Raw genomic sequence first — 18,287 nt, 5'->3', positions numbered from 1 at the left:
TAAAAAATCTTATTCACACATGTTCATAGCAGTTTTATTAGTAACAGCCTCAAACAAGGACTAACCTAAATGTCCATTAATAGGTGAATGGATAAATGTATCTATAGATAAATCATATATATATAATGGAATACTACTCAACAATACAAAGGAATGAAACATGATTATAATAACCATGGAATAATCTTAAAACAATTATGCTGAATGAAAGAAGCTGTCAAAGGCACATATCATACCATTTATTTGCAATTACTGAATATGCAAGCTATTTTATGAGAGAAATGTTGCTTGAAAATGGGAGTAGGAAGTGAAGAGAGGGCTGAGAGGACTAAAAAGAGAAAAGAGGAGACTTTTGGGGTGATGCATTGTTCATTATCTTGATTATGGTGATGGTTTCACAAGTATATACATACATCAATCTTATTAAGTTAAGGAGGTACAATTTATTTTAAAGACAACTATGCATTAATGACTTCCCTGGTGGCTCAGACGGTAAAAGCGTCTGCGTACAATGTGGGAAACCCGGGTTCAATCCCTGGGTCAGGAAGGTCTGCTGGAGAAGGAAATGGCAACCCACTCTAGTATTCTTGCCTGGAAAATCCCATGGACGGAGGAGCCTGGTAGGCTACAATCCATGGGGTCGCAAAGAGTCTGGAGATGACTGAGCGACTTCACTTTCACTTTCATGCATTAATGAAGCCATTAAAATCCAAGTATAGTAAATACTTCTCTTCAGTGTTGTACAAGTCTTCTTTTATGACCCCAAAGTGCAAAAATACTTCTCCTATATGTACTAATTGACCTTAAACTATGTTGTTTTTTTTTTTTAAGTAGAGATAACAACTATCTGCATCCATGTGCTACACATTTATTTTCAGTCCTACATCATTACAACCTAGTTTGCATTCTTTCTATATACGAGAATTGCCAGCGGATTCTTTACCATCTGAGCCACCAGGGAAACTCAACTACCAGAACAGAAGTTTGTAACCGATTTTCCAGAATTTCTTTCTATAGGCAGTTTTTCGGTATGTGATTTGGAAGGTGAGAAGAAAGGAAGGGATATGTGGATCCAAGCAGTATCAAGCCTGGTTTTTTAAATTTAAATCTGGATTTGGGAAATGATTCATGTGCTAACTCTGGACTCATGAAATTCCATGATGTGAATCTGAGAAGAGTGAACTCCCAGGAACAGAATGAACTAAGCTTCCATCTGTGTGTTTAGGGATCTATGGCTACAGGGCTTTACAGAAGATGAATGCTTCTTAGAACTTCATCTTGATACTCCTCAGAGGTTTTGTTTTATAAAACGAATGGTCATAAAAAGAGAGCTAAAGAAGTGCTTGTTTTTGCTGCTGGTACTCAAAAAGAGAGGTCTGAGAATGTATGCAGTTCTGGGAACATCCTGTTGCTCCCTGATCTTTGACAACTACCTTGATCTAAGACATCTGTCCCAAATGAAAACTTGTAAACCAACATTGTACTCGCTGCCACCCAACTTCTTGGGGAGCGCTCAAAAATTACAGATTTGTGGGTCTCAACTCTGGATAATGTGACTCATGAAGTTATTGGTGGGCCCAGAATCTGTAATTTTAAATCATTCACTCATTAATTCTACTTTCAGCAGTCATGTGAATATCGGCTGAGAGGTCTTTAACAATTTGAAAAGCTGGGAAGGAAGAGCGTCCTAACTCATGCTCTGAGCTTTTGACACAAACCCCCATCTTCAGGGTTTCAAACACTAGGGGAAAATTATTTGATTAAAGTTTGGCAACAAAATGTGGCAGATGGAATAGAAAGTATCTTTGAGGCTAGATATCAACTAAGAATATATAATAGGATTAGTACTTGTCTGATTTACATAGGCCAACCCTCTTATCTTAGAGTCAAGGAAGAAGTAGGAGAATAAGATATTGCTCTTAGATAATTCTACAAGGATTTGATAATTTCATTTATGATATTTCTTTTGTTTTCACATTTTAATGATTCTGAAATTCAGGATTATTTGACTATTGATAAGACAGTGTGACTTTTTCACTTAAAAAATTTTATTAGAAAGATAACATTTCTTACAAATGATATTATTTTAGGACTGAGAAAATATTTTATTTCAAGTAGTAGTGATTCCACAATCAAAGACCCTTTATTCATTACTTTTTTTTTTTGGTATAGTAAATATTTAGTGAGCATGTAATAAACATCAGCAGGGCTTCCCTGGTGACTCAGTGGTAAAGAATCTGACTGCCAATGCAGGAGACTCAGGTTCGATCCCTGGGTTGGGAAGATCCCCTGGGGAAGAAAAACACAACTGACATCAGTATTCTGGACTGGGAAATCCCACGGACAAAGGAGCCTAGCAGGCTACAGTCCTTAGGGTTGCAAAAGAGTCAGACATGACTGATTCAGCAACTAAACAACAAATAATTCTCAGTTACTCTCTATAAATTTGGATACAATGCTGAAAAACAGGGATGCACTCAATAATGACTTAGCTTCTTATCACTTCCTCTGTAATCAGCCACAAACTCTTCCGACAGTCTGTGGATTGTAGGTTGGCCCACAATGGATACATAAGAATATAAAATACTATATTAAAGTGCTTATGAAAATTGATATCTTCTCAGCTACAAAAATACCTGGAATGCTTTGTTAAAGAACTTCCATGTCAGGTAGTGTCCTAAGACCAAAACAGACCTGAAAAGTGTTGACAGCTGTTGATCAGATTTCCAGTTCAGATCAGTTCAGTTCAGATCAGTTCAGTTCAGTTGCTCAGTTGTGTCCCACCTTTGCGAACCCATGCAGCATGCCAGGACTCCCTGTCCATCACCAACTCCCAGAGTTCACCCAAACCCATGTCCTTTGAGTTGGTGGTGTCATCCAACCATCTCATCCTCTGTTGTCCCCTTCTCCTCCTGCCCTCAATCTTACCCAGCATCAAGGTCTTTCAAATGAGTCAGCTCTTCGCATCAGGTGGCCAAAGTATTGGAGTTCCAGCTTCAACATCAGTCCTTCCAATGAATATTCAGGACTGATTTCCTTTAGGATGGACTGGTTGGATCTGCTTGCAGTCCAAGGGACTCTCAAGAGTCTTCTCCAACACCATAGTTCAAAAGCATCAATTCTTTGGTGCTCCACTTTCTTTATACTCCAACTCTCACATCCATACATACCACTGGAAAAACCATAGCCTTGACTAGACAGACCTTTGTTGACAAAGTCTCTGCTTTTCAATATGCTATCTAGGTTGGTCATAACTTTCCTTCCAAGGAGTAAGCATCTTTTAACTTCATGGCTGCAATCACCATCTGCAGTGATTTTGGAGCCCAGAATAATAAAGTCAGCCACTGTTTCCACTGTTTCCCCATCTATTTGCCATGAAGTGATGGAACCAGGTGACATGATCTTAGTTTCTGAATGGTGAGCTTTAAGCTAACTTTTTCACTCTCCTCTTTCACCTTCATCAAGAGGCTCTTTAGTTCTTCATTTTTTGCCCTAAGGGTGTTGTCATCTGCATATCTGAGTTTATTGATATTTCTCCCAGCAGTTTTGATTCTAGCCTGTGCTTCCTCCAGCCCAGCGTTTCTCATGATGTACTCTGCATAGAAGTTAAATAAGCAGGGTGACAATATACAGCCTTGACGTACTCCTTTTCCTCTTTGGAACCAGTCTGTTGTTCCATGTCCAGTTCTAACTGTTGCTTCCTGACCTGCATACAGGTTTCTCAAGAGAAAGGTCAGGTGGTCTAGTATTCACATCTCTTTCAGAATTTTCCAGTTTATTGTGATCCACTCAGTCAAAGGTTTTGGCATAGTCAATAAAGCAGAAACAGATGTTTTTCTGGAACTCTCTTGCTTTTTTGATGATCCAGCGAATGTTGGCAATTTGATCTCTGGTTCCTCTTCCCTTTCTAAAATCAAGTTGAACATCTGGAAGTTCACGGTTCACATATTGCTGAAATCTGGCTTGGAGAATTTTGAACATTACTTTACTAGCATGTGAGATGAGTGCAATTGTGAGGTAGTTTGAGCATTCTTTGGCATTGACTTTCTTTGGGATTGGAATGAAAACTGACCTTTTCCAGTCCTGTGACCACTGCTGAGTTTTCCAAATTTGCTGGCATATTGAGTGCAGCACTTTCACAGCATCATATTTCAGGATTTGAAATAGCTCTACTGGAATTCCAGCACCTCCACTAGCTTTGTTTGTAGTGATGCTTCCTAAGGCCCACTTGACTTCACATTCCAGGATGTCTGGTTCTAGGTGAGTGATCACACCATCATGCTTATCTGGGTCGTGAAGAACTTTTTTGTACACTTCTTCTGTTTATTCTTACCACCTATTCTTAATGTCTTCTGTTTCTGTTAGGTCCTTACCATTTCTGTCCTTTATTGAGCCCATCTTTGCATGAAATGTTCCCTTGGTATCTCTAATTTTCTTAAAGAGATCTCTAGTCTTTCCCATTCTGTTGTTTTCCTCTATTTCTTTGCATTGATCACTGAGGAAGGCTTTCTTATCTCTCCTTGCTATTCTTTGGAACTCTGCATTCAGATGGGTATATCTTTCCTTTTCTCCTTTGCTTTTCACTTCCCTTCTTTTCACAGCTATTTGTAAGGCCTCCTCAGACAGCCATTTTGCTTTTTTGCATTTCTTTTTCCTGGGGATGGTCTTTCCTGTCTCCTGTACAATGTCACGAACCTCCGTCCATAGTTCATCAGACACTCTGTCTATCAGATCAGATTTCCAAGGTCCACCTAAAGACTGACATGTGCTTAATGGATAAAGTCAACGATAACGTTTTTGTAATTTAGGGAGGAGACCAGGATACTTAGGTTTCCTTGGGGCTCAGTCGGTAAAGAGTCTGCCTGCAGTGTGGGAGACCCAAGTTCGATCCCTGGGTCAGGAAGATCCCCTGGAGAAGGAAATGGCAACACACTCCAATATTCTTGCCTGGAAAATCCCATGGATGGAGGAGCCTGGCAGGCGACAGTCCATGGGGTCGCACAGAGTCGGACACGACTGAGCAACATCACTTTCTTTCCAGTATACATGCATCAAGCTGCCTGATGGCTCAGAGCGTAAAGCGTCAGCCTCCAATGTGGAAGACCTGCATTCCATCCCTGGGTCGCGAAGATCCCCTGGGGAAGGAAATGGTAACCCCCTCCAGTATTCTTGCCTGGAGAATCCCGTGGACAGAGGAGCTTGGTAGGCTACAGTTCACGGGGTCGCAAAGAGTAGGACAGGACGGAGAGACTTCACTTTCACTTTCTTTCATACATGCATTGCATTTCTGTCCCTGTCCACCAGAGGGTGCAGTTTCCTAACACAGACACATTTCCCTGTGTCTAAACCTCACAGAAACTAAACATTACTGTGACTTCAACATTTCTTATGTTAAGAGTCAAGAACGTTACTCAGGAGACACTCTAGAGATGAGCTCTTCTCCAGGCTTAGTGACTGTGATACTCTTCCTGCTGGGTAAGCAAAACCCCTCTAAAAATTTGGATCCTTTCTTCTGTTATGTCAACAAAACCTTTAAGCGTAATTTTATCCCAGAGTTTTATGTCCAAGATCACAGAGAACTCTATTATTTTCCCCTAGGACAAACCTGTGGAGACTCAGTGAGACACATGGACGGCCAAGTGACCCTTTTGGAAGGGGCTACCTTGACTGTGAACTGTACTTATTCAGCCACCAGGTACCCCACTCTTTTCTGGTATGTCCAGTATCCTGGAGAAGGTCCAGAGCTTCTCCTGAAAGCCATGAAGGCTAACGACAAGGGAACCAACAAAGGTTTTGAAGCCACATACAATAAAGAAACCACCTCCTTCCACTTGGAGAAAGCCTCAGTCCAAGAGTCAGACTCGGCTGTGTACTACTGTGCTCTGAGTGGCACACTGACAGAAACTGCAGGGGGAACTGAGCACAAACTCTGAGCAGCAATGGGGCCTGGATCCACTGTGGTTCCAAGAGTTTATGGTTGTTTGTCTCTTAGTCTCTGGTTGATGCAAAAAACATACACATGGCTAAAGCATAAGAATAAGAAGTGAATATTCCCCATCAGTTCAGTTCAGTTCAGTCGTTCAGTCGTGTCCGACCTTTGCGAACCCATGGACCGCAACATGCCAGTCCTCCTTGTTCATCATCAGCTCCAGGAGCTTACTCAAACTCATGCCCATCGAGTCAGTGATGCCATCCAGCCATCTAATCCTCTATTGTCCCCTTCTCCTCCTGCCTCCAATTCCTCCCAGCATCAGGGTCTTTTCCAATGAGTCAACTCTTCACATGAGGTGGCCAAAGTACTGGAGTTTCAGCTTTAGCATCAGTCCTTCCAATGAACACCCAGGACTGATCTCCTTTAGAATGGACTAGTTGGATCTCCTTGCAGTCCAAGGGACTTTAAAGAGTCTTCTCCAACACCACAGTTCAAAAACACCAATTCTTCAGCACTCAGCTTTCTTCACAGTCCAACTCTCACATCCATACATGACCACTGGAAAAGCCATAGCTTTGACTAGATGGATATTTGTTAGCAAAGTCTCTGCTTTTGAGTATGCTATCTAGGTTGGTCATAACTTTCCTTCCAAGGAGTAAGTGTCTTTTAATTTCATGGCTGCAGTCACCATATGCAGTGATTTTGGAGCCCCCCAAAATGAAGTCTGACACTGTTTCCACTGTTTCCCCATCTGTTTGCCATGAAGTGATGGAACCAGATGCCATAATCTTAGTTTCTGAATGTTGAGCTTTAAGCCAACTTTTTCACTCTCCTCTTTCACTTTCATCAAGAGGCTGTTTAGTTCCTCTTCACTTTCTGCCAGAAGAGTGGTGTCATCTGCATATCTGAGGTTATTGATATTTCTCCCAATAATCTTGATTCCATCTTGTGCTTCTTCCAGCCCAGTGTTTCTCAAGATGTACTCTGCATAGAAGTTAAATAAGCAGGGTAACAATATACAGCCTTGACACACTCCTTTTCCTATTTGGAACCAGTCTGTTGTTCCATGTCCAGTTCTAACTGTTGCTTCCTGACCTGCACATAGGTTTCTCAAGAGGCAAGTCAGGTGGTCTGGTATTCCCATCTCTTTCACAATTTTCCACAGTTAATTGTGATCCACACAGTCAAAGGCTTTGGCATAGTCAATAAAGCAGAAATAGATGGTTTTCTGGAACTCTCTTGCAATATTCCCCATACCCAACTTATTAGTGAAATTGAAAACTCTCTGACACCAATAGTTCCTGTTCCAGGGTCAAAGTAATTTCAAGGTAAAACCACATAAGCAATGAAGTGGTGTTTTGCATATTGTTGCAAAGTCTTGCTTCCACAAGTTGTTCCAAGTCACCCAGGTGGGTATTACTATGCCTCACTATACTTTCATAGAACCAAAGTGTGCCAGTTGAGGTGTGGTCTGCACAATGTCTTCCTGACAGAGGATGGCGTGAGGGGTGATAGGAGAGCCACAGCCTCCAAAAATTATCATTCTTAATAGAGAAAGATAGGATGAAAGGAGGAGGAACAGAATCTCATATATAATGAAACAGTGGAAAGAGAGGAAAGGATTTTACTCACACTCATCTCTTTATCTCCCTGGAACTCTATTTAAAAGATACAAAAGAAATTAGAAAGGGTATACACCTGAAAATATAGGGAATAGAAAAGGAGTTAGCAGTGCAGAGTGCTATCAACAAATTTCAGAGGATGAGAAGTATAAGGAAGAACGAAGACTTGTAGAATAGTTGAAGAAGGAACCTAGACCTCGTGTGAGATGCATCACAATGCATGCTGAACACCTGTGCAAAGGTTAAGAAAACAAGGCACCAATCATCTCTGAATAATTGAGACAGATGGTGTTGCCCTCATAAGTGCACATGTGTGAGTGTTGAGGGTTTGGGGGAGCACTAAAACAGGAGGCCTGAGTGAGGTCACTTGTAAGCAAAGAATAGCCGTTCTCTCCACAATTCTTTATGACAAGCAATGATGACTTTCTAAACTCAGCATAAAAGTGAAAGTTAGTCTTTGATGAACTGAGAACAACACAAAAAAATTCCCCAAACTTTGTATGTGCTGTGCTGTGCTTAGTCACTTCAGCTGTGTCCGACTATTTGCAACCCCATGGACTCCTCTGTCCATGGCTCCTCTGTCCATGGAATTCTCCAGGCAAGAATACTGGAGTGGGTTGCCATTTCCTTCTCCAGGGGACCTTCCCAACCCAGGAATCGAACCCAGGTCAGGTAGATTCTTTACTGTATAAGCCACCAGGGAAGACCAATAATACTGGAGTGGGTAGCCTGTCCCTTCTCGAGGGGAACTTTCTCACTGAGGAATCAAACTGGGGTCTCCTGCATTGCAGGCGGATTCTTTACCAGCTGAGCTACCCAAGTTTGTTAAACTTTACTATTAAACTTTTTGACTTTTACTCATTGGTTAGGCTTTCTTTTCTTAAAAGTGTTCTGTAAATTTTTTTCCCTTCTTTGCTATAACCCCTTGCAAACACTGATCTTTTTACTGTCTCCATAGTTTTGCTTCATCCAGAATATCATATAGTTGGAATCATATGATATGTAGCTTTTTCAGATCGGTTTCTTTCACTTGTGTATGTGTGTGCTCAGTCGCTTCTGTCCTATCTGGTTCTTTGTGACCCTGTGGACTGTAGCCATAACAATGGCTATGTAACAATTTTAAAGGTTACTTTCCATTTACAGTTATTACAAAATATTGGCTATATTCTCCGTGTTGTAACAATACATCCTTAAGCCGACCTTATACCCAATTGTTTGCATCTCCCACACCCACACCCCTCTACTGGCCCTGCCTCCACTAATAACCACCAGTTTGTTCTCTATGAGTCTGCTTTTATTGTTATATTCACTAGTTTATTGTGTTTGTTAGATTCTATACACAAATGATATCATACAGTATTTGTCTTTCTCTGACTCCTTTCACTTAGCATAATGCCCTCCAAGTCCATCCCTGTTGCTGCAAATGGCAAAATTTTGTTCTTTTAAATAAATTACCATATTTATAGCACAACTTTTATAAATAAGGATTTATTTTGAACTAAAGAAATGAAAAAAAAGCACAAGATGAAATTTGTCAAATTTTTTAAGGCACAAATTTTCATCAAATGACATTTTAAGAGTAAGAGTTTACTTTTAGTTTCCATTCGATCTAGGCAGTGACTGTTTTTTTCTGACTACTTTCTTCATCAGGAAGCATGCAGTGAATGGGACTGGGGATTTGTGATGCTGCAATTGTTTGTCGGAAGGGGTCTTTGTTGATGGTTTCAGTCCACTAGGGGGCACTGTAGTCTTTACCGGACATGAAGACCTTTTCTGATGATTCCAAAGATGGAACAGTTAAGAGAGGAGCCCAGAGAGCATGCGGAACAGTCAAATTATAGACAGCAAAGGTGCAGAGAGGGGAACAGTGTTTGTGTAAAGTTCATCTCAGATTTCAGCTTTGTCATTCTATATAAGGTTTGGAAAGCTGTAGCCCTTACCTCTGTAAATCCATGGTGAGGATGATTCTCTGAGCAGAGGTAGAGAAATAGGGATACTGCTGAGCTCTGAGAGCATGGAAGCTCAACAGAAAACATCTGCGTTACCTGGATTCATTTTTAAAATTTTATGACTGAATTCCACAAACCCACTGACCCAGAAATTATTCCAATACCCCAGACCTCCTACCTTTTCATATACTTCCTCGAGAGTAGAAAGAACAAGAATAGAAAGAGGAAAAAATAAGGAACAAAAATAGAAGGAAAGGAGAAAGACAATATTGAATTTGAGCAAAAAAGTGTGGCCAGATCAGAATTAGCTGTGGGTCAACAGGGCATCCAAGAGTTGGACAGTAGGAAGGGAGAGGTGCAAATTAAGGCAGAGTGAACATTATACGCATGTCCTGTTTTTCAACAACCAAATTCTTATTGGGATCATTTCTGTGCAGAGGCCAACTATATATCTTGGTTTCTAAATGATTTCAAGAAATTGTATTTACTTTTGCAATAAGCAATGCATGTATCAGATAGCTTTCCTTGATCGGAATTTTCACATAACCAAATTATCAAAGTCTCTGCCAAACTACGCAATTTGAAAAATGGGTCATCCTTCCCTATAATTCCTCAAGGTTCTGCGTAATCCATCCTGGCACAATTCTTCTAGAAATACCATCTACCTTTCCTCACACACTATCCCACAATCTTCTCTTACATATAGTCTTTTAAGAAAAAAAAAAAATTCTTTACGATTTCACATATCGGAAATATTTCTTTTACCTCTCTGCTCTGTCCCCCCAAACCTCAATTTTGGAGAAATTGCTGACCTTACTGCAGTCTCACTAGGCCACGGTGGGTGGAGTTTCCTGTTAAGTGAGTTGACTCACCTCAGATGTGATTGGTGCTCAGTGATTCTGGTGGAACATACTGACAGTAATAACAAAATTTCTCTGGCCCCAAGACTCTATATTCTTCAGAGTAGGGGTGAAGGCACCTCAGTAACTGGGCAAGGGATCATGAAGAGAAAATGGGGAGCCCTGCTGGGGTTTCTGTGGGTCCAGATTTGCTGTGAGTTGGGGTCATCCCAGATAGGGAACTGGGGAGTGTCCATAGCTGTCAGTGCGAGGGAGAGGAGGCAAGCTGACCTGGAGCTCCTAGATGGTCCTGCATCCTCAGGTGTTTCCTGAGATACTTTCCTGGTCTGGAAACCCCATCCATGACATCATTCGTGTTTGCTTCTCTCTCTTTCCAAGCAGGGGTGAGGGGAGTAAAGGTGGAGCAGAGTCCTTCAGTCTTGAGCCTGCAGGAGGGAGCCAACTCTACTCTGAGGTGCAATTTTTCTGACACAGTGGACAGTGTGCAGTGGTTCCAGCAGAATCCCGGAGGCAGCCTCACCAGGCTGTTTTTCATAGCTTCAGGGACGAAGAAGAATGAAAGGATGAGTTCCACAGTGAATTCTAAGGAGCGGTATAGTACCCTACACATCACAGCCTCCCAGCTGGAAGACGCAGCCACCTACCTCTGTGTGGTGGAGGCACAGTGCTCCCAGGCAGCCTGCAGCCTGTACCCAAACTGCAGCTGCCTCAGCCCCAGCCCTCCACAGTACTACACCATCCAAGTACCCTTGTTACCTCTTTGGGTTTCCAGATTCATAACTCAGCATTTTTTCCTCTGAAGATCAGATCCTTCAGGACTGTCATTTCACTTTTTTTTTTTTTTTTTTTGCCCTTCTTCTTCCCAGAAATCTCTCATGCATACAAAGCTCTAATATGGAGCCATTGTCAAAACTGATGTAGATGCCAATATTCAGTGTCCTGTTAAAACAATCTAGTGTACCTGACAGATAAAATGTAAGCTACATATAAATTTCTGTGATGGAACATGCTTGGAAAAATATATGATGATCAACAAATAGAAAGAGATGACTCATTTTTTTTTGGTTAACTGCACGTGTGTGTTCCTTCAAAGTGAAAAGGGAATTAAATGTAATGTTTTTAAAGTCTGTGTTCAGATTTTTGAGTCCTGGTATCCTTTTGAACTGTGGTGTTGGAGAAGACTCTTGAGAGTCCCTTGGACTGCAAGGAGATCCAACCAGTCCATCCTAAAGGAGATCAGTCCTGGGTGTTCATTGGAAAGACTGAGGTTGAAGCTGAAACTCCAATACTTTGACCAGCTGATTTGAAGAGCTGACTCATTTGAAAAGACCCTGATGCTGGGAAAGATTGAGGGCAGGAGGAGAAGGGGATGATAGGATGAGATGGTTGGATGATATCACCGACTTGATGGACATGGGTTTGAGTGGACTCCGGCAGTTGGTGATGGACAGGGAGTCCTGGCATGCTGCGGTTCATGGGGTGACAAAGAGTCGGACATGGCTGAGTAACTGAACTGAACTGAATTGAGATTACTTCAATCTGAGACATAATTTGTTTGACCTTTGCTGTTTTTATGCATGTCCCTCGTAGGCACAGCCATGAAAGGACATTTAACCAGAGTTCAGTAGTTAGAGATGTGACCACCAGATGGTGGTGCACCTCTGCTGATCAGAACATGTGGAGGGTTCATGCGAGTGGGTTCTGAATGCATAGGCTTTGGGCAGAAGCAGAGCCTTTTTCTTAATGGCTGGGTAGACAATGAAAGAAACCACTTGAGAAAAGAAGGGATCACTTGGTAATAGAAGCAGGTCTCCTGGTTGGAGACTGGAGGTCCACAATTGATCCTAAATGGGAAAAACAATGAAGACACCCATTAGAGTTTTGATCACGTTCCTATGGCTGCAGCTGGACTGTGAGTTGAGGGTTTAAGGGAAACAGAGTGTATTAGTAGATATTCGTTAGACACTGAGACTGACTTTATTCAGGTTTCTTTAGTTATTGTAGAAAAGGGAAAGTAAATTGTGGAACTTAATAATCTGACAACCCTTCTTCTTCTGACTTCTACTTTCTCCATAGGTGTCAGCCTTGGAAATGAGGTGGAGCAGCGTCCTTCTACCCTGAGTGTCCTGGAAGGAAACAGCTCTGTTATCACCTGCACTTATACAGACACAGCTTCAGACTACTTCCCTTGGTATAAGCAAGAACCTGGAAAAGGTCCCCAGCTCCTTATAGCTATTCATTCAAATATGGGTGAAAAAAAAAGACCAGAGACTGACTGTTTTATTGAATAAGACCACCAAACATCTCTCCCTGCACATCGCAACCATCCAACCTGGAGACTCAGCTGTCTACTTCTGTGCAGCAAGGACACAGTGCTTCCCAGGCCCCCTCTACCTGTATTCATACTTGTGACTGGGCAGCCCCCTTCCCTTGGTGCAGCCTTCAAAGTAGCATTTGTCATATTGTGTGTCTGCAAGTGGAAACTGATGTGTTAGACAAGCATAGAATCAGAAGGTTAGGTTCAAGATGATCCAGAAAGTATGACACATTTTATGGATAATTGCTGCTTACTGAATTCTTGAAGGGAGTTAGCATTGTTTTGTTTTGAAATGTAAGATTGCCTTTACATTTGCCACTCACACTCCTTTTCTATAAATAACCTCTTGGTATCAATTCACAATCCTTATTATGAATGGGTTTTTTTTTTAATATTGTGTTTTGAAAACAGCATTTATTATTTTTCTGATTATATATTGCATGCCAATTATAGGGAAATGTGTGATATCCAATAAATATGATATTGATAATTCTGCAATCACATAATATTGTGAATATTCAGCTTACCTTTTTAAAGAATTATTGTTACAATAGGCTTATAGTGTATTTCAATTACTATTATATGTTGAATTGAGCATTCACCATTCACATAGTTGATTATCAGTAGATGTTTGTTAAAGAAATAAGAAAGGGTGACTCCTGCAATGCAGGAGACCCTGGTTCAATTCCTGGGTTGGGAAGATCTGCTGGAGAAAGGGTAGGCTACCCACTGCAGTATTCTTGGGCTTTGCTTGTGGCTCAGCTGGTGAAGAATCCACCTGCAATGTGGGAGAGCTGGGTTCAATTGCTGGGTTGAGAAGATCCCCTGGAGAAGGGAAAGGCTACATACTCCAGTATTGTGGCCTGGAGAATTCCATGGGCTGTATAGTCCATGGGGTCACAAAGAATCAGACATGATGAGTGACTTTCACTTTCACTTTAACAGGCATACATGATATATGAACTGTTTTAAAAATCTATAACTACCACTGTAAGTATACTTTTTGCAATTTAATGTATCCAAGATAGATCCACAAGTTCAGCTACTTCGTTAATTTTGTTTTTGCTAATGATTGGTTTAAAAAGGAGTTTAGAATAGTTATTACATAGACAGCCTGGTATTGTTTCTTTTCAATATTTAAGATAAGATTATTTTAACACACATTAATTCACATTTGGTATGAGAGTGTTAAAAAAATCTGTTCAGGACATGAAGGTATTTTGAATAGCAGAGGTGCTATCAGAAGAACCTTTCACTGAGAAGGGTAACAAAGTTGAATAATCTGAGGGGAAATTAATATTTTATATTAGTCAACTGATTGGTAGAAAAAGGTTGGGGGTTTTAGGTTGGAGAACAATTTGTGCTATGTGTGGTACTATCAGATTTAATGGAGATTCCAGGGCAGGATCTGAAAAAACTTCAACCAGTTTAGCTAAGGCTGTAATTACTTTGAGATAAGAAGGTAAGTTCTGTTCAACTTCAAGGGATAGGCTACTGTAGGTAACAGCTCTCTGCTGTTTGCCATTGTCGACTAAAAAGGTGCACAAGGTAAGAGTTGAGAGCTAAGTTTTATTTGGGGCAAAATGAGGACTGCAGCTGGGGAGACCAAAGCTCAGATAGCTCTGAGAGACTGCTCCAAGAGGTAGTGGGGGAAAGTCAATATATAAGATTTTGGTGAAGGGGGAATTCAGTGCAATCAAGTGCTTACTTTACAAAAGATTTTCTGCTAGTCACAAGGAGCTGACGTCACCGTGAAGGGATTTAGTGCTTTTCTAGATATGAAGAGATGCAAGGATTGGGATCATGAAATCAGTTCCTGAAAATATCTAACCATGTAAAGACCTGTTTCACCAGTTTCCCTGGAGCACAGAATGCCTCAGTCTCCACCCTGCACTCCCCTCAGTGGGCATTGAAGGTCAACAGCTGCAGCAGCACAGGGTTCAGTCTCTGCAGAGGCAGAAGACAGATGCCCTCACTGTTGGTCAGTGGCTGGCAAATACTCTTGGCAAGTTTGTAGTTGACACCGTGTTGTTTAGTAATATTCTTAGGCATGGCTTTTCCTTTTACATTCTTACACAAATATTATGATCAGTAGTGGTCTTATTTATGATCAACTGTCTTATGGAGGTCTCTTGTGGTATATTCCCTTAGAACTAGGTGCACAGAATATAGAGGCTTTTTGTGGCTTTTGGGGGCTTCCCTGGTGGCTCAGATGGTGCCTACATTGCTGGAGACTTGGGTTCAATCCTGGGGTTGGAAAGATCCACTGGAGAAGGGAATGGCCACCCACTCCAGTATTCTTGCCTGGAAAATGCCATGGACAGAGGAGCCTGGCAGGTCTGGGGTCGCAAAGAGTCAGACCTGACTGGGAGGGTTCCAATTGAATTAATGGGAACAATATAAATTCAAAGGTTTGATAACCCGATGACCAAAATCTAGCATCTATTTGCCCTCTCTGAACAGACCTGGGCTGTCAGAAAAAAACAGAAGAGAAAGGGACCACTGTGACAGGACTCCATGTCTGTGAGATTCATCCTAGCCTTCTGCAAAGGGAGATTATCTTTTCTCCTACTATTAGGTCCCAAGTTAGATAACTGAACAGATGTTGTGGTGAAGAATTATAGTGATTGCTATATTGATATGTAGGTTGAGAAAGCTGCAGTAATTAACACAAACAGATTTTTCTTCTTTTCATAAAGCAATTTATTTCTCTCTTAAGTGAAAGAAAGCATATGTAGGTATGAGGATAAATGATCATTACATCTTATGTTGTTTCCATAATCCATTACATGCAGTAAAAGAAAGCATATGTAGGTATGAGGATAAATGATCATTACATCTTATGTTGTTTCCATAATCCATTACATGCAGTATTTTAAAACAAGTTCCATCATAGATGCAACAGCTGAACACAGTAGTTCGTCAAATTATCACTCTTCCTTTCAATATCAAATTTGACTTGTGTTTATTTCCAGATGTAATTGGTATCAACTGAAAATGGGTTTGGGTGGACTCCAGGAGTTGGTGATGCACAGGGAGGCCTGGTGTGCTGCGATTCATGGGGTCGCAGAGTCAGACACGACTGAGCGACTGACTGAACTGAACTGAAGAGCTGGTTAATGCAAAAGGAAATTTGGGGTCAGTGAGACATTCACCTGGTCCATAGAGAAGTTGACATGAGCCACAGCAACCTGCTACTCCAGGAAACCCCTGTTTCCTGTTGTGGGGCAGCAGCAGCACATGCCCAGCAACTCTTCCCTCACCCTGTCAGGCTCACCTTGCAAGGCCTTGACATTGAAGAAGAAGATATTTTCCATCTAGTGGAAGAGCTGAAACATGCTTCTCTCCAGCCTTCTGAAGGTGGTCGTGGCTTCACTGTGTTTAGGTAAGGATGGTCCCGGTGGAACTGTGCCTCCTCTGTGACCTAAGGACTGGCGGAACAGGCAGTCTTATGGGAATCCTGGGAAGAAGTGGGGTCTAAAATAGGATTTCTTTATTCCATACCACTTATTCCTAAAGTTCTGATTCTATTTTCTTTCTTTAGGATCCATTATTGCCCAGAAGGTAACTCAAGACCAACCACAAGTATTAGGGCAGGAGAAGGAAGCTGTGACCCTGGACTGCAAGTATGACACCAGTGATTCACGTTATAGTTTATTCTGGTACAAGCAGCCCAGCAGTGGGGGGATGATTCTCCTTATTCGTCAGGATTCTTCTAACCAGCAAAATGCCACAGAAGGTCGCTACTCATTGAACTTCCAGAAAGCAAGACAATCTGTCACACTTGTCATCTCAGCCTCACAGCTGGAGGACTCTGCAGTGTATTTCTGTGCACTGAGAGAGCCCACAGTGAGACGTGTGTAGGAGGGACCTGCACCAAAACCCAGGGCCCTCTCTACCTGCTGTGGGGACCATGGCAGGGAGGTGCCAGCACAGACAGGAAGTGATTAGGGTTGCACAGGCATAGGGTTAGAGAGAAGATACTCATTCTAAGAAAATAGTTCTCTAGGTTCAGAGGCCATATTCAGAGCTATCATTCATAAAAAAATCCTTATCCCTAAAGTTTAGGTTTAAATTATTTATTTATTAAAAATGTAAAATTACGTATTGAGGACAAAAATTAGCCACATAAAATCCTTGCCATGTAGTGATTAGTATGAGTTAGAAGAATTGACTAAGGGAATTCAGAAATGTCTGAATTACAAATCAGTAAAAATATGTGTGAATTGTTGGATTTTCATTTCAATTTATTCATGTTTTACCAAAAGTTTTCACTTTTATCTCAGGTTCAAAGGATTTGTTAATATTTGTTAACAAATAAAATAAGCCATTTGTTATATAAAAAGAAGCCATTTGTTATATAAAAATAAATAATATAGATGTTCATTGGAGAATTATCCATGATACATCACCAAATTGGGTTTTGACCAACATCCAGACTTGGATGGAGGTCAACATCCAGACTTGAGAGTTTTCAGCACTGGGAAGTCCCAGGTCACAGCCCATCTGGAGTCCCAATTATGAAGAGTCCTCTCCGTGGGTGAGATTTCAAAGACTACAGTTCAGGGCTCCCATTTACAATCCCAGGACAGTTGCAAACTGATATCATCATCAATCTGTGACCAAATTGCAGCTCTGGTTTCATATTAATACTGTTTGTTTAGTCATATAAAACTTGCAGTGTTGCTAAGGCTAGGGGGTCCCTCTAGGAGCTCAACAATCTCAAGATTCCTTCCCCATCTTATCCATGGTGCTGGAAGTCTTGCACTCACAGCAGGCAGTTACTCACAGTCAACTCACAGTCAGGGTAGTGTCCAGGCAGGTTAGAAGCAAGATCAGAGGCCTGTTCTGCTTTGTCTCTGAAGCCCAAACAAGACTATTTAATTTTCCTAGCAATTCATTAAATATTCATTGACTATATGTTATATTACAGGAATTGTTTTGTCATGAAATCTCTGTGTGATTTTCCTTCTTTTGAATATCATGTTGTTTCACACCATTTAATAAATTCATTCATTTTAGTTTTGTTAGCTGAGTTAATAGTACCCTTATTTACATTCTAAGGTGCCTACTTTGTGCTAATACTCGTTGCTTCTTATTAACACCTCTATCACTGAATGGCTCAATTTTCATAATGTAAGTTTTTCCTGCCTCTCTTCAGTCTTATCCACAAAAAGATCAAAAATTAGTGGCTCTTAGAAGGATATTTTGCGGAGTACTGTATGAATTACGTTCTGTCTCTGGTCTTGCCTTTCACTGCACACGCCTCCAAAAGCATTTTTGCCATCATGTGTCTGATTTTGCACCCCTCTAAGCCCTCTCTTTCAATCACTGTTACACAATCCCACTTCCTTCTACCTCGAATCCCATTTTTCTCAGTGTTTTAAAAGTTGAATGGTACTGGGTGGTTGCTAAGCAATCTTGTATAGTAGCTGCCTCTTATATTTGTATTTGGAAAGCAACTGTGTAGAGTAGAAATCTTCTTTACAATAAGTGAGGCTGGAAAAACTGGACAGCTACATGTAAAAGAATGAAATCAGAACACTCTCTAATATCATACACAAAAATAAACTGAAAATGGATTAAAGGCCTAAATAAAAGACCGGA

General features: G+C 41.1%; 1 pseudogene and 2 gene segments (V, D, J or C); all 3 read left to right on the top strand.

Moving 5' to 3' along the window:
* Window positions 1–5,420: 5,420 nt before the first annotated feature.
* Window positions 5,421–5,933, top strand: LOC113899499. The segment is given in 2 exon segments: window positions 5,421–5,475; window positions 5,599–5,933. Coding segments are annotated over 2 exon segments (381 nt in total).
* Window positions 5,934–12,211: 6,278 nt separating this feature from the next.
* LOC113899498 lies at window positions 12,212–12,775 on the top strand (annotated as a pseudogene).
* Window positions 12,776–15,957: 3,182 nt separating this feature from the next.
* On the top strand, window positions 15,958–16,544 carry LOC113899497. The segment is given in 2 exon segments: window positions 15,958–16,065; window positions 16,225–16,544. Coding segments are annotated over 2 exon segments (369 nt in total).
* Window positions 16,545–18,287: the final 1,743 nt, after the last annotated feature.

The sequence above is a fragment of the Bos indicus x Bos taurus genome, chromosome 10, assembly GCF_003369695.1.
Source record: "Bos indicus x Bos taurus breed Angus x Brahman F1 hybrid chromosome 10, Bos_hybrid_MaternalHap_v2.0, whole genome shotgun sequence".
In the NCBI taxonomy this organism is placed as follows: domain Eukaryota; kingdom Metazoa; phylum Chordata; class Mammalia; order Artiodactyla; family Bovidae; genus Bos; species Bos indicus x Bos taurus.
This window is presented reverse-complemented; position numbering and strand designations above follow the sequence as displayed.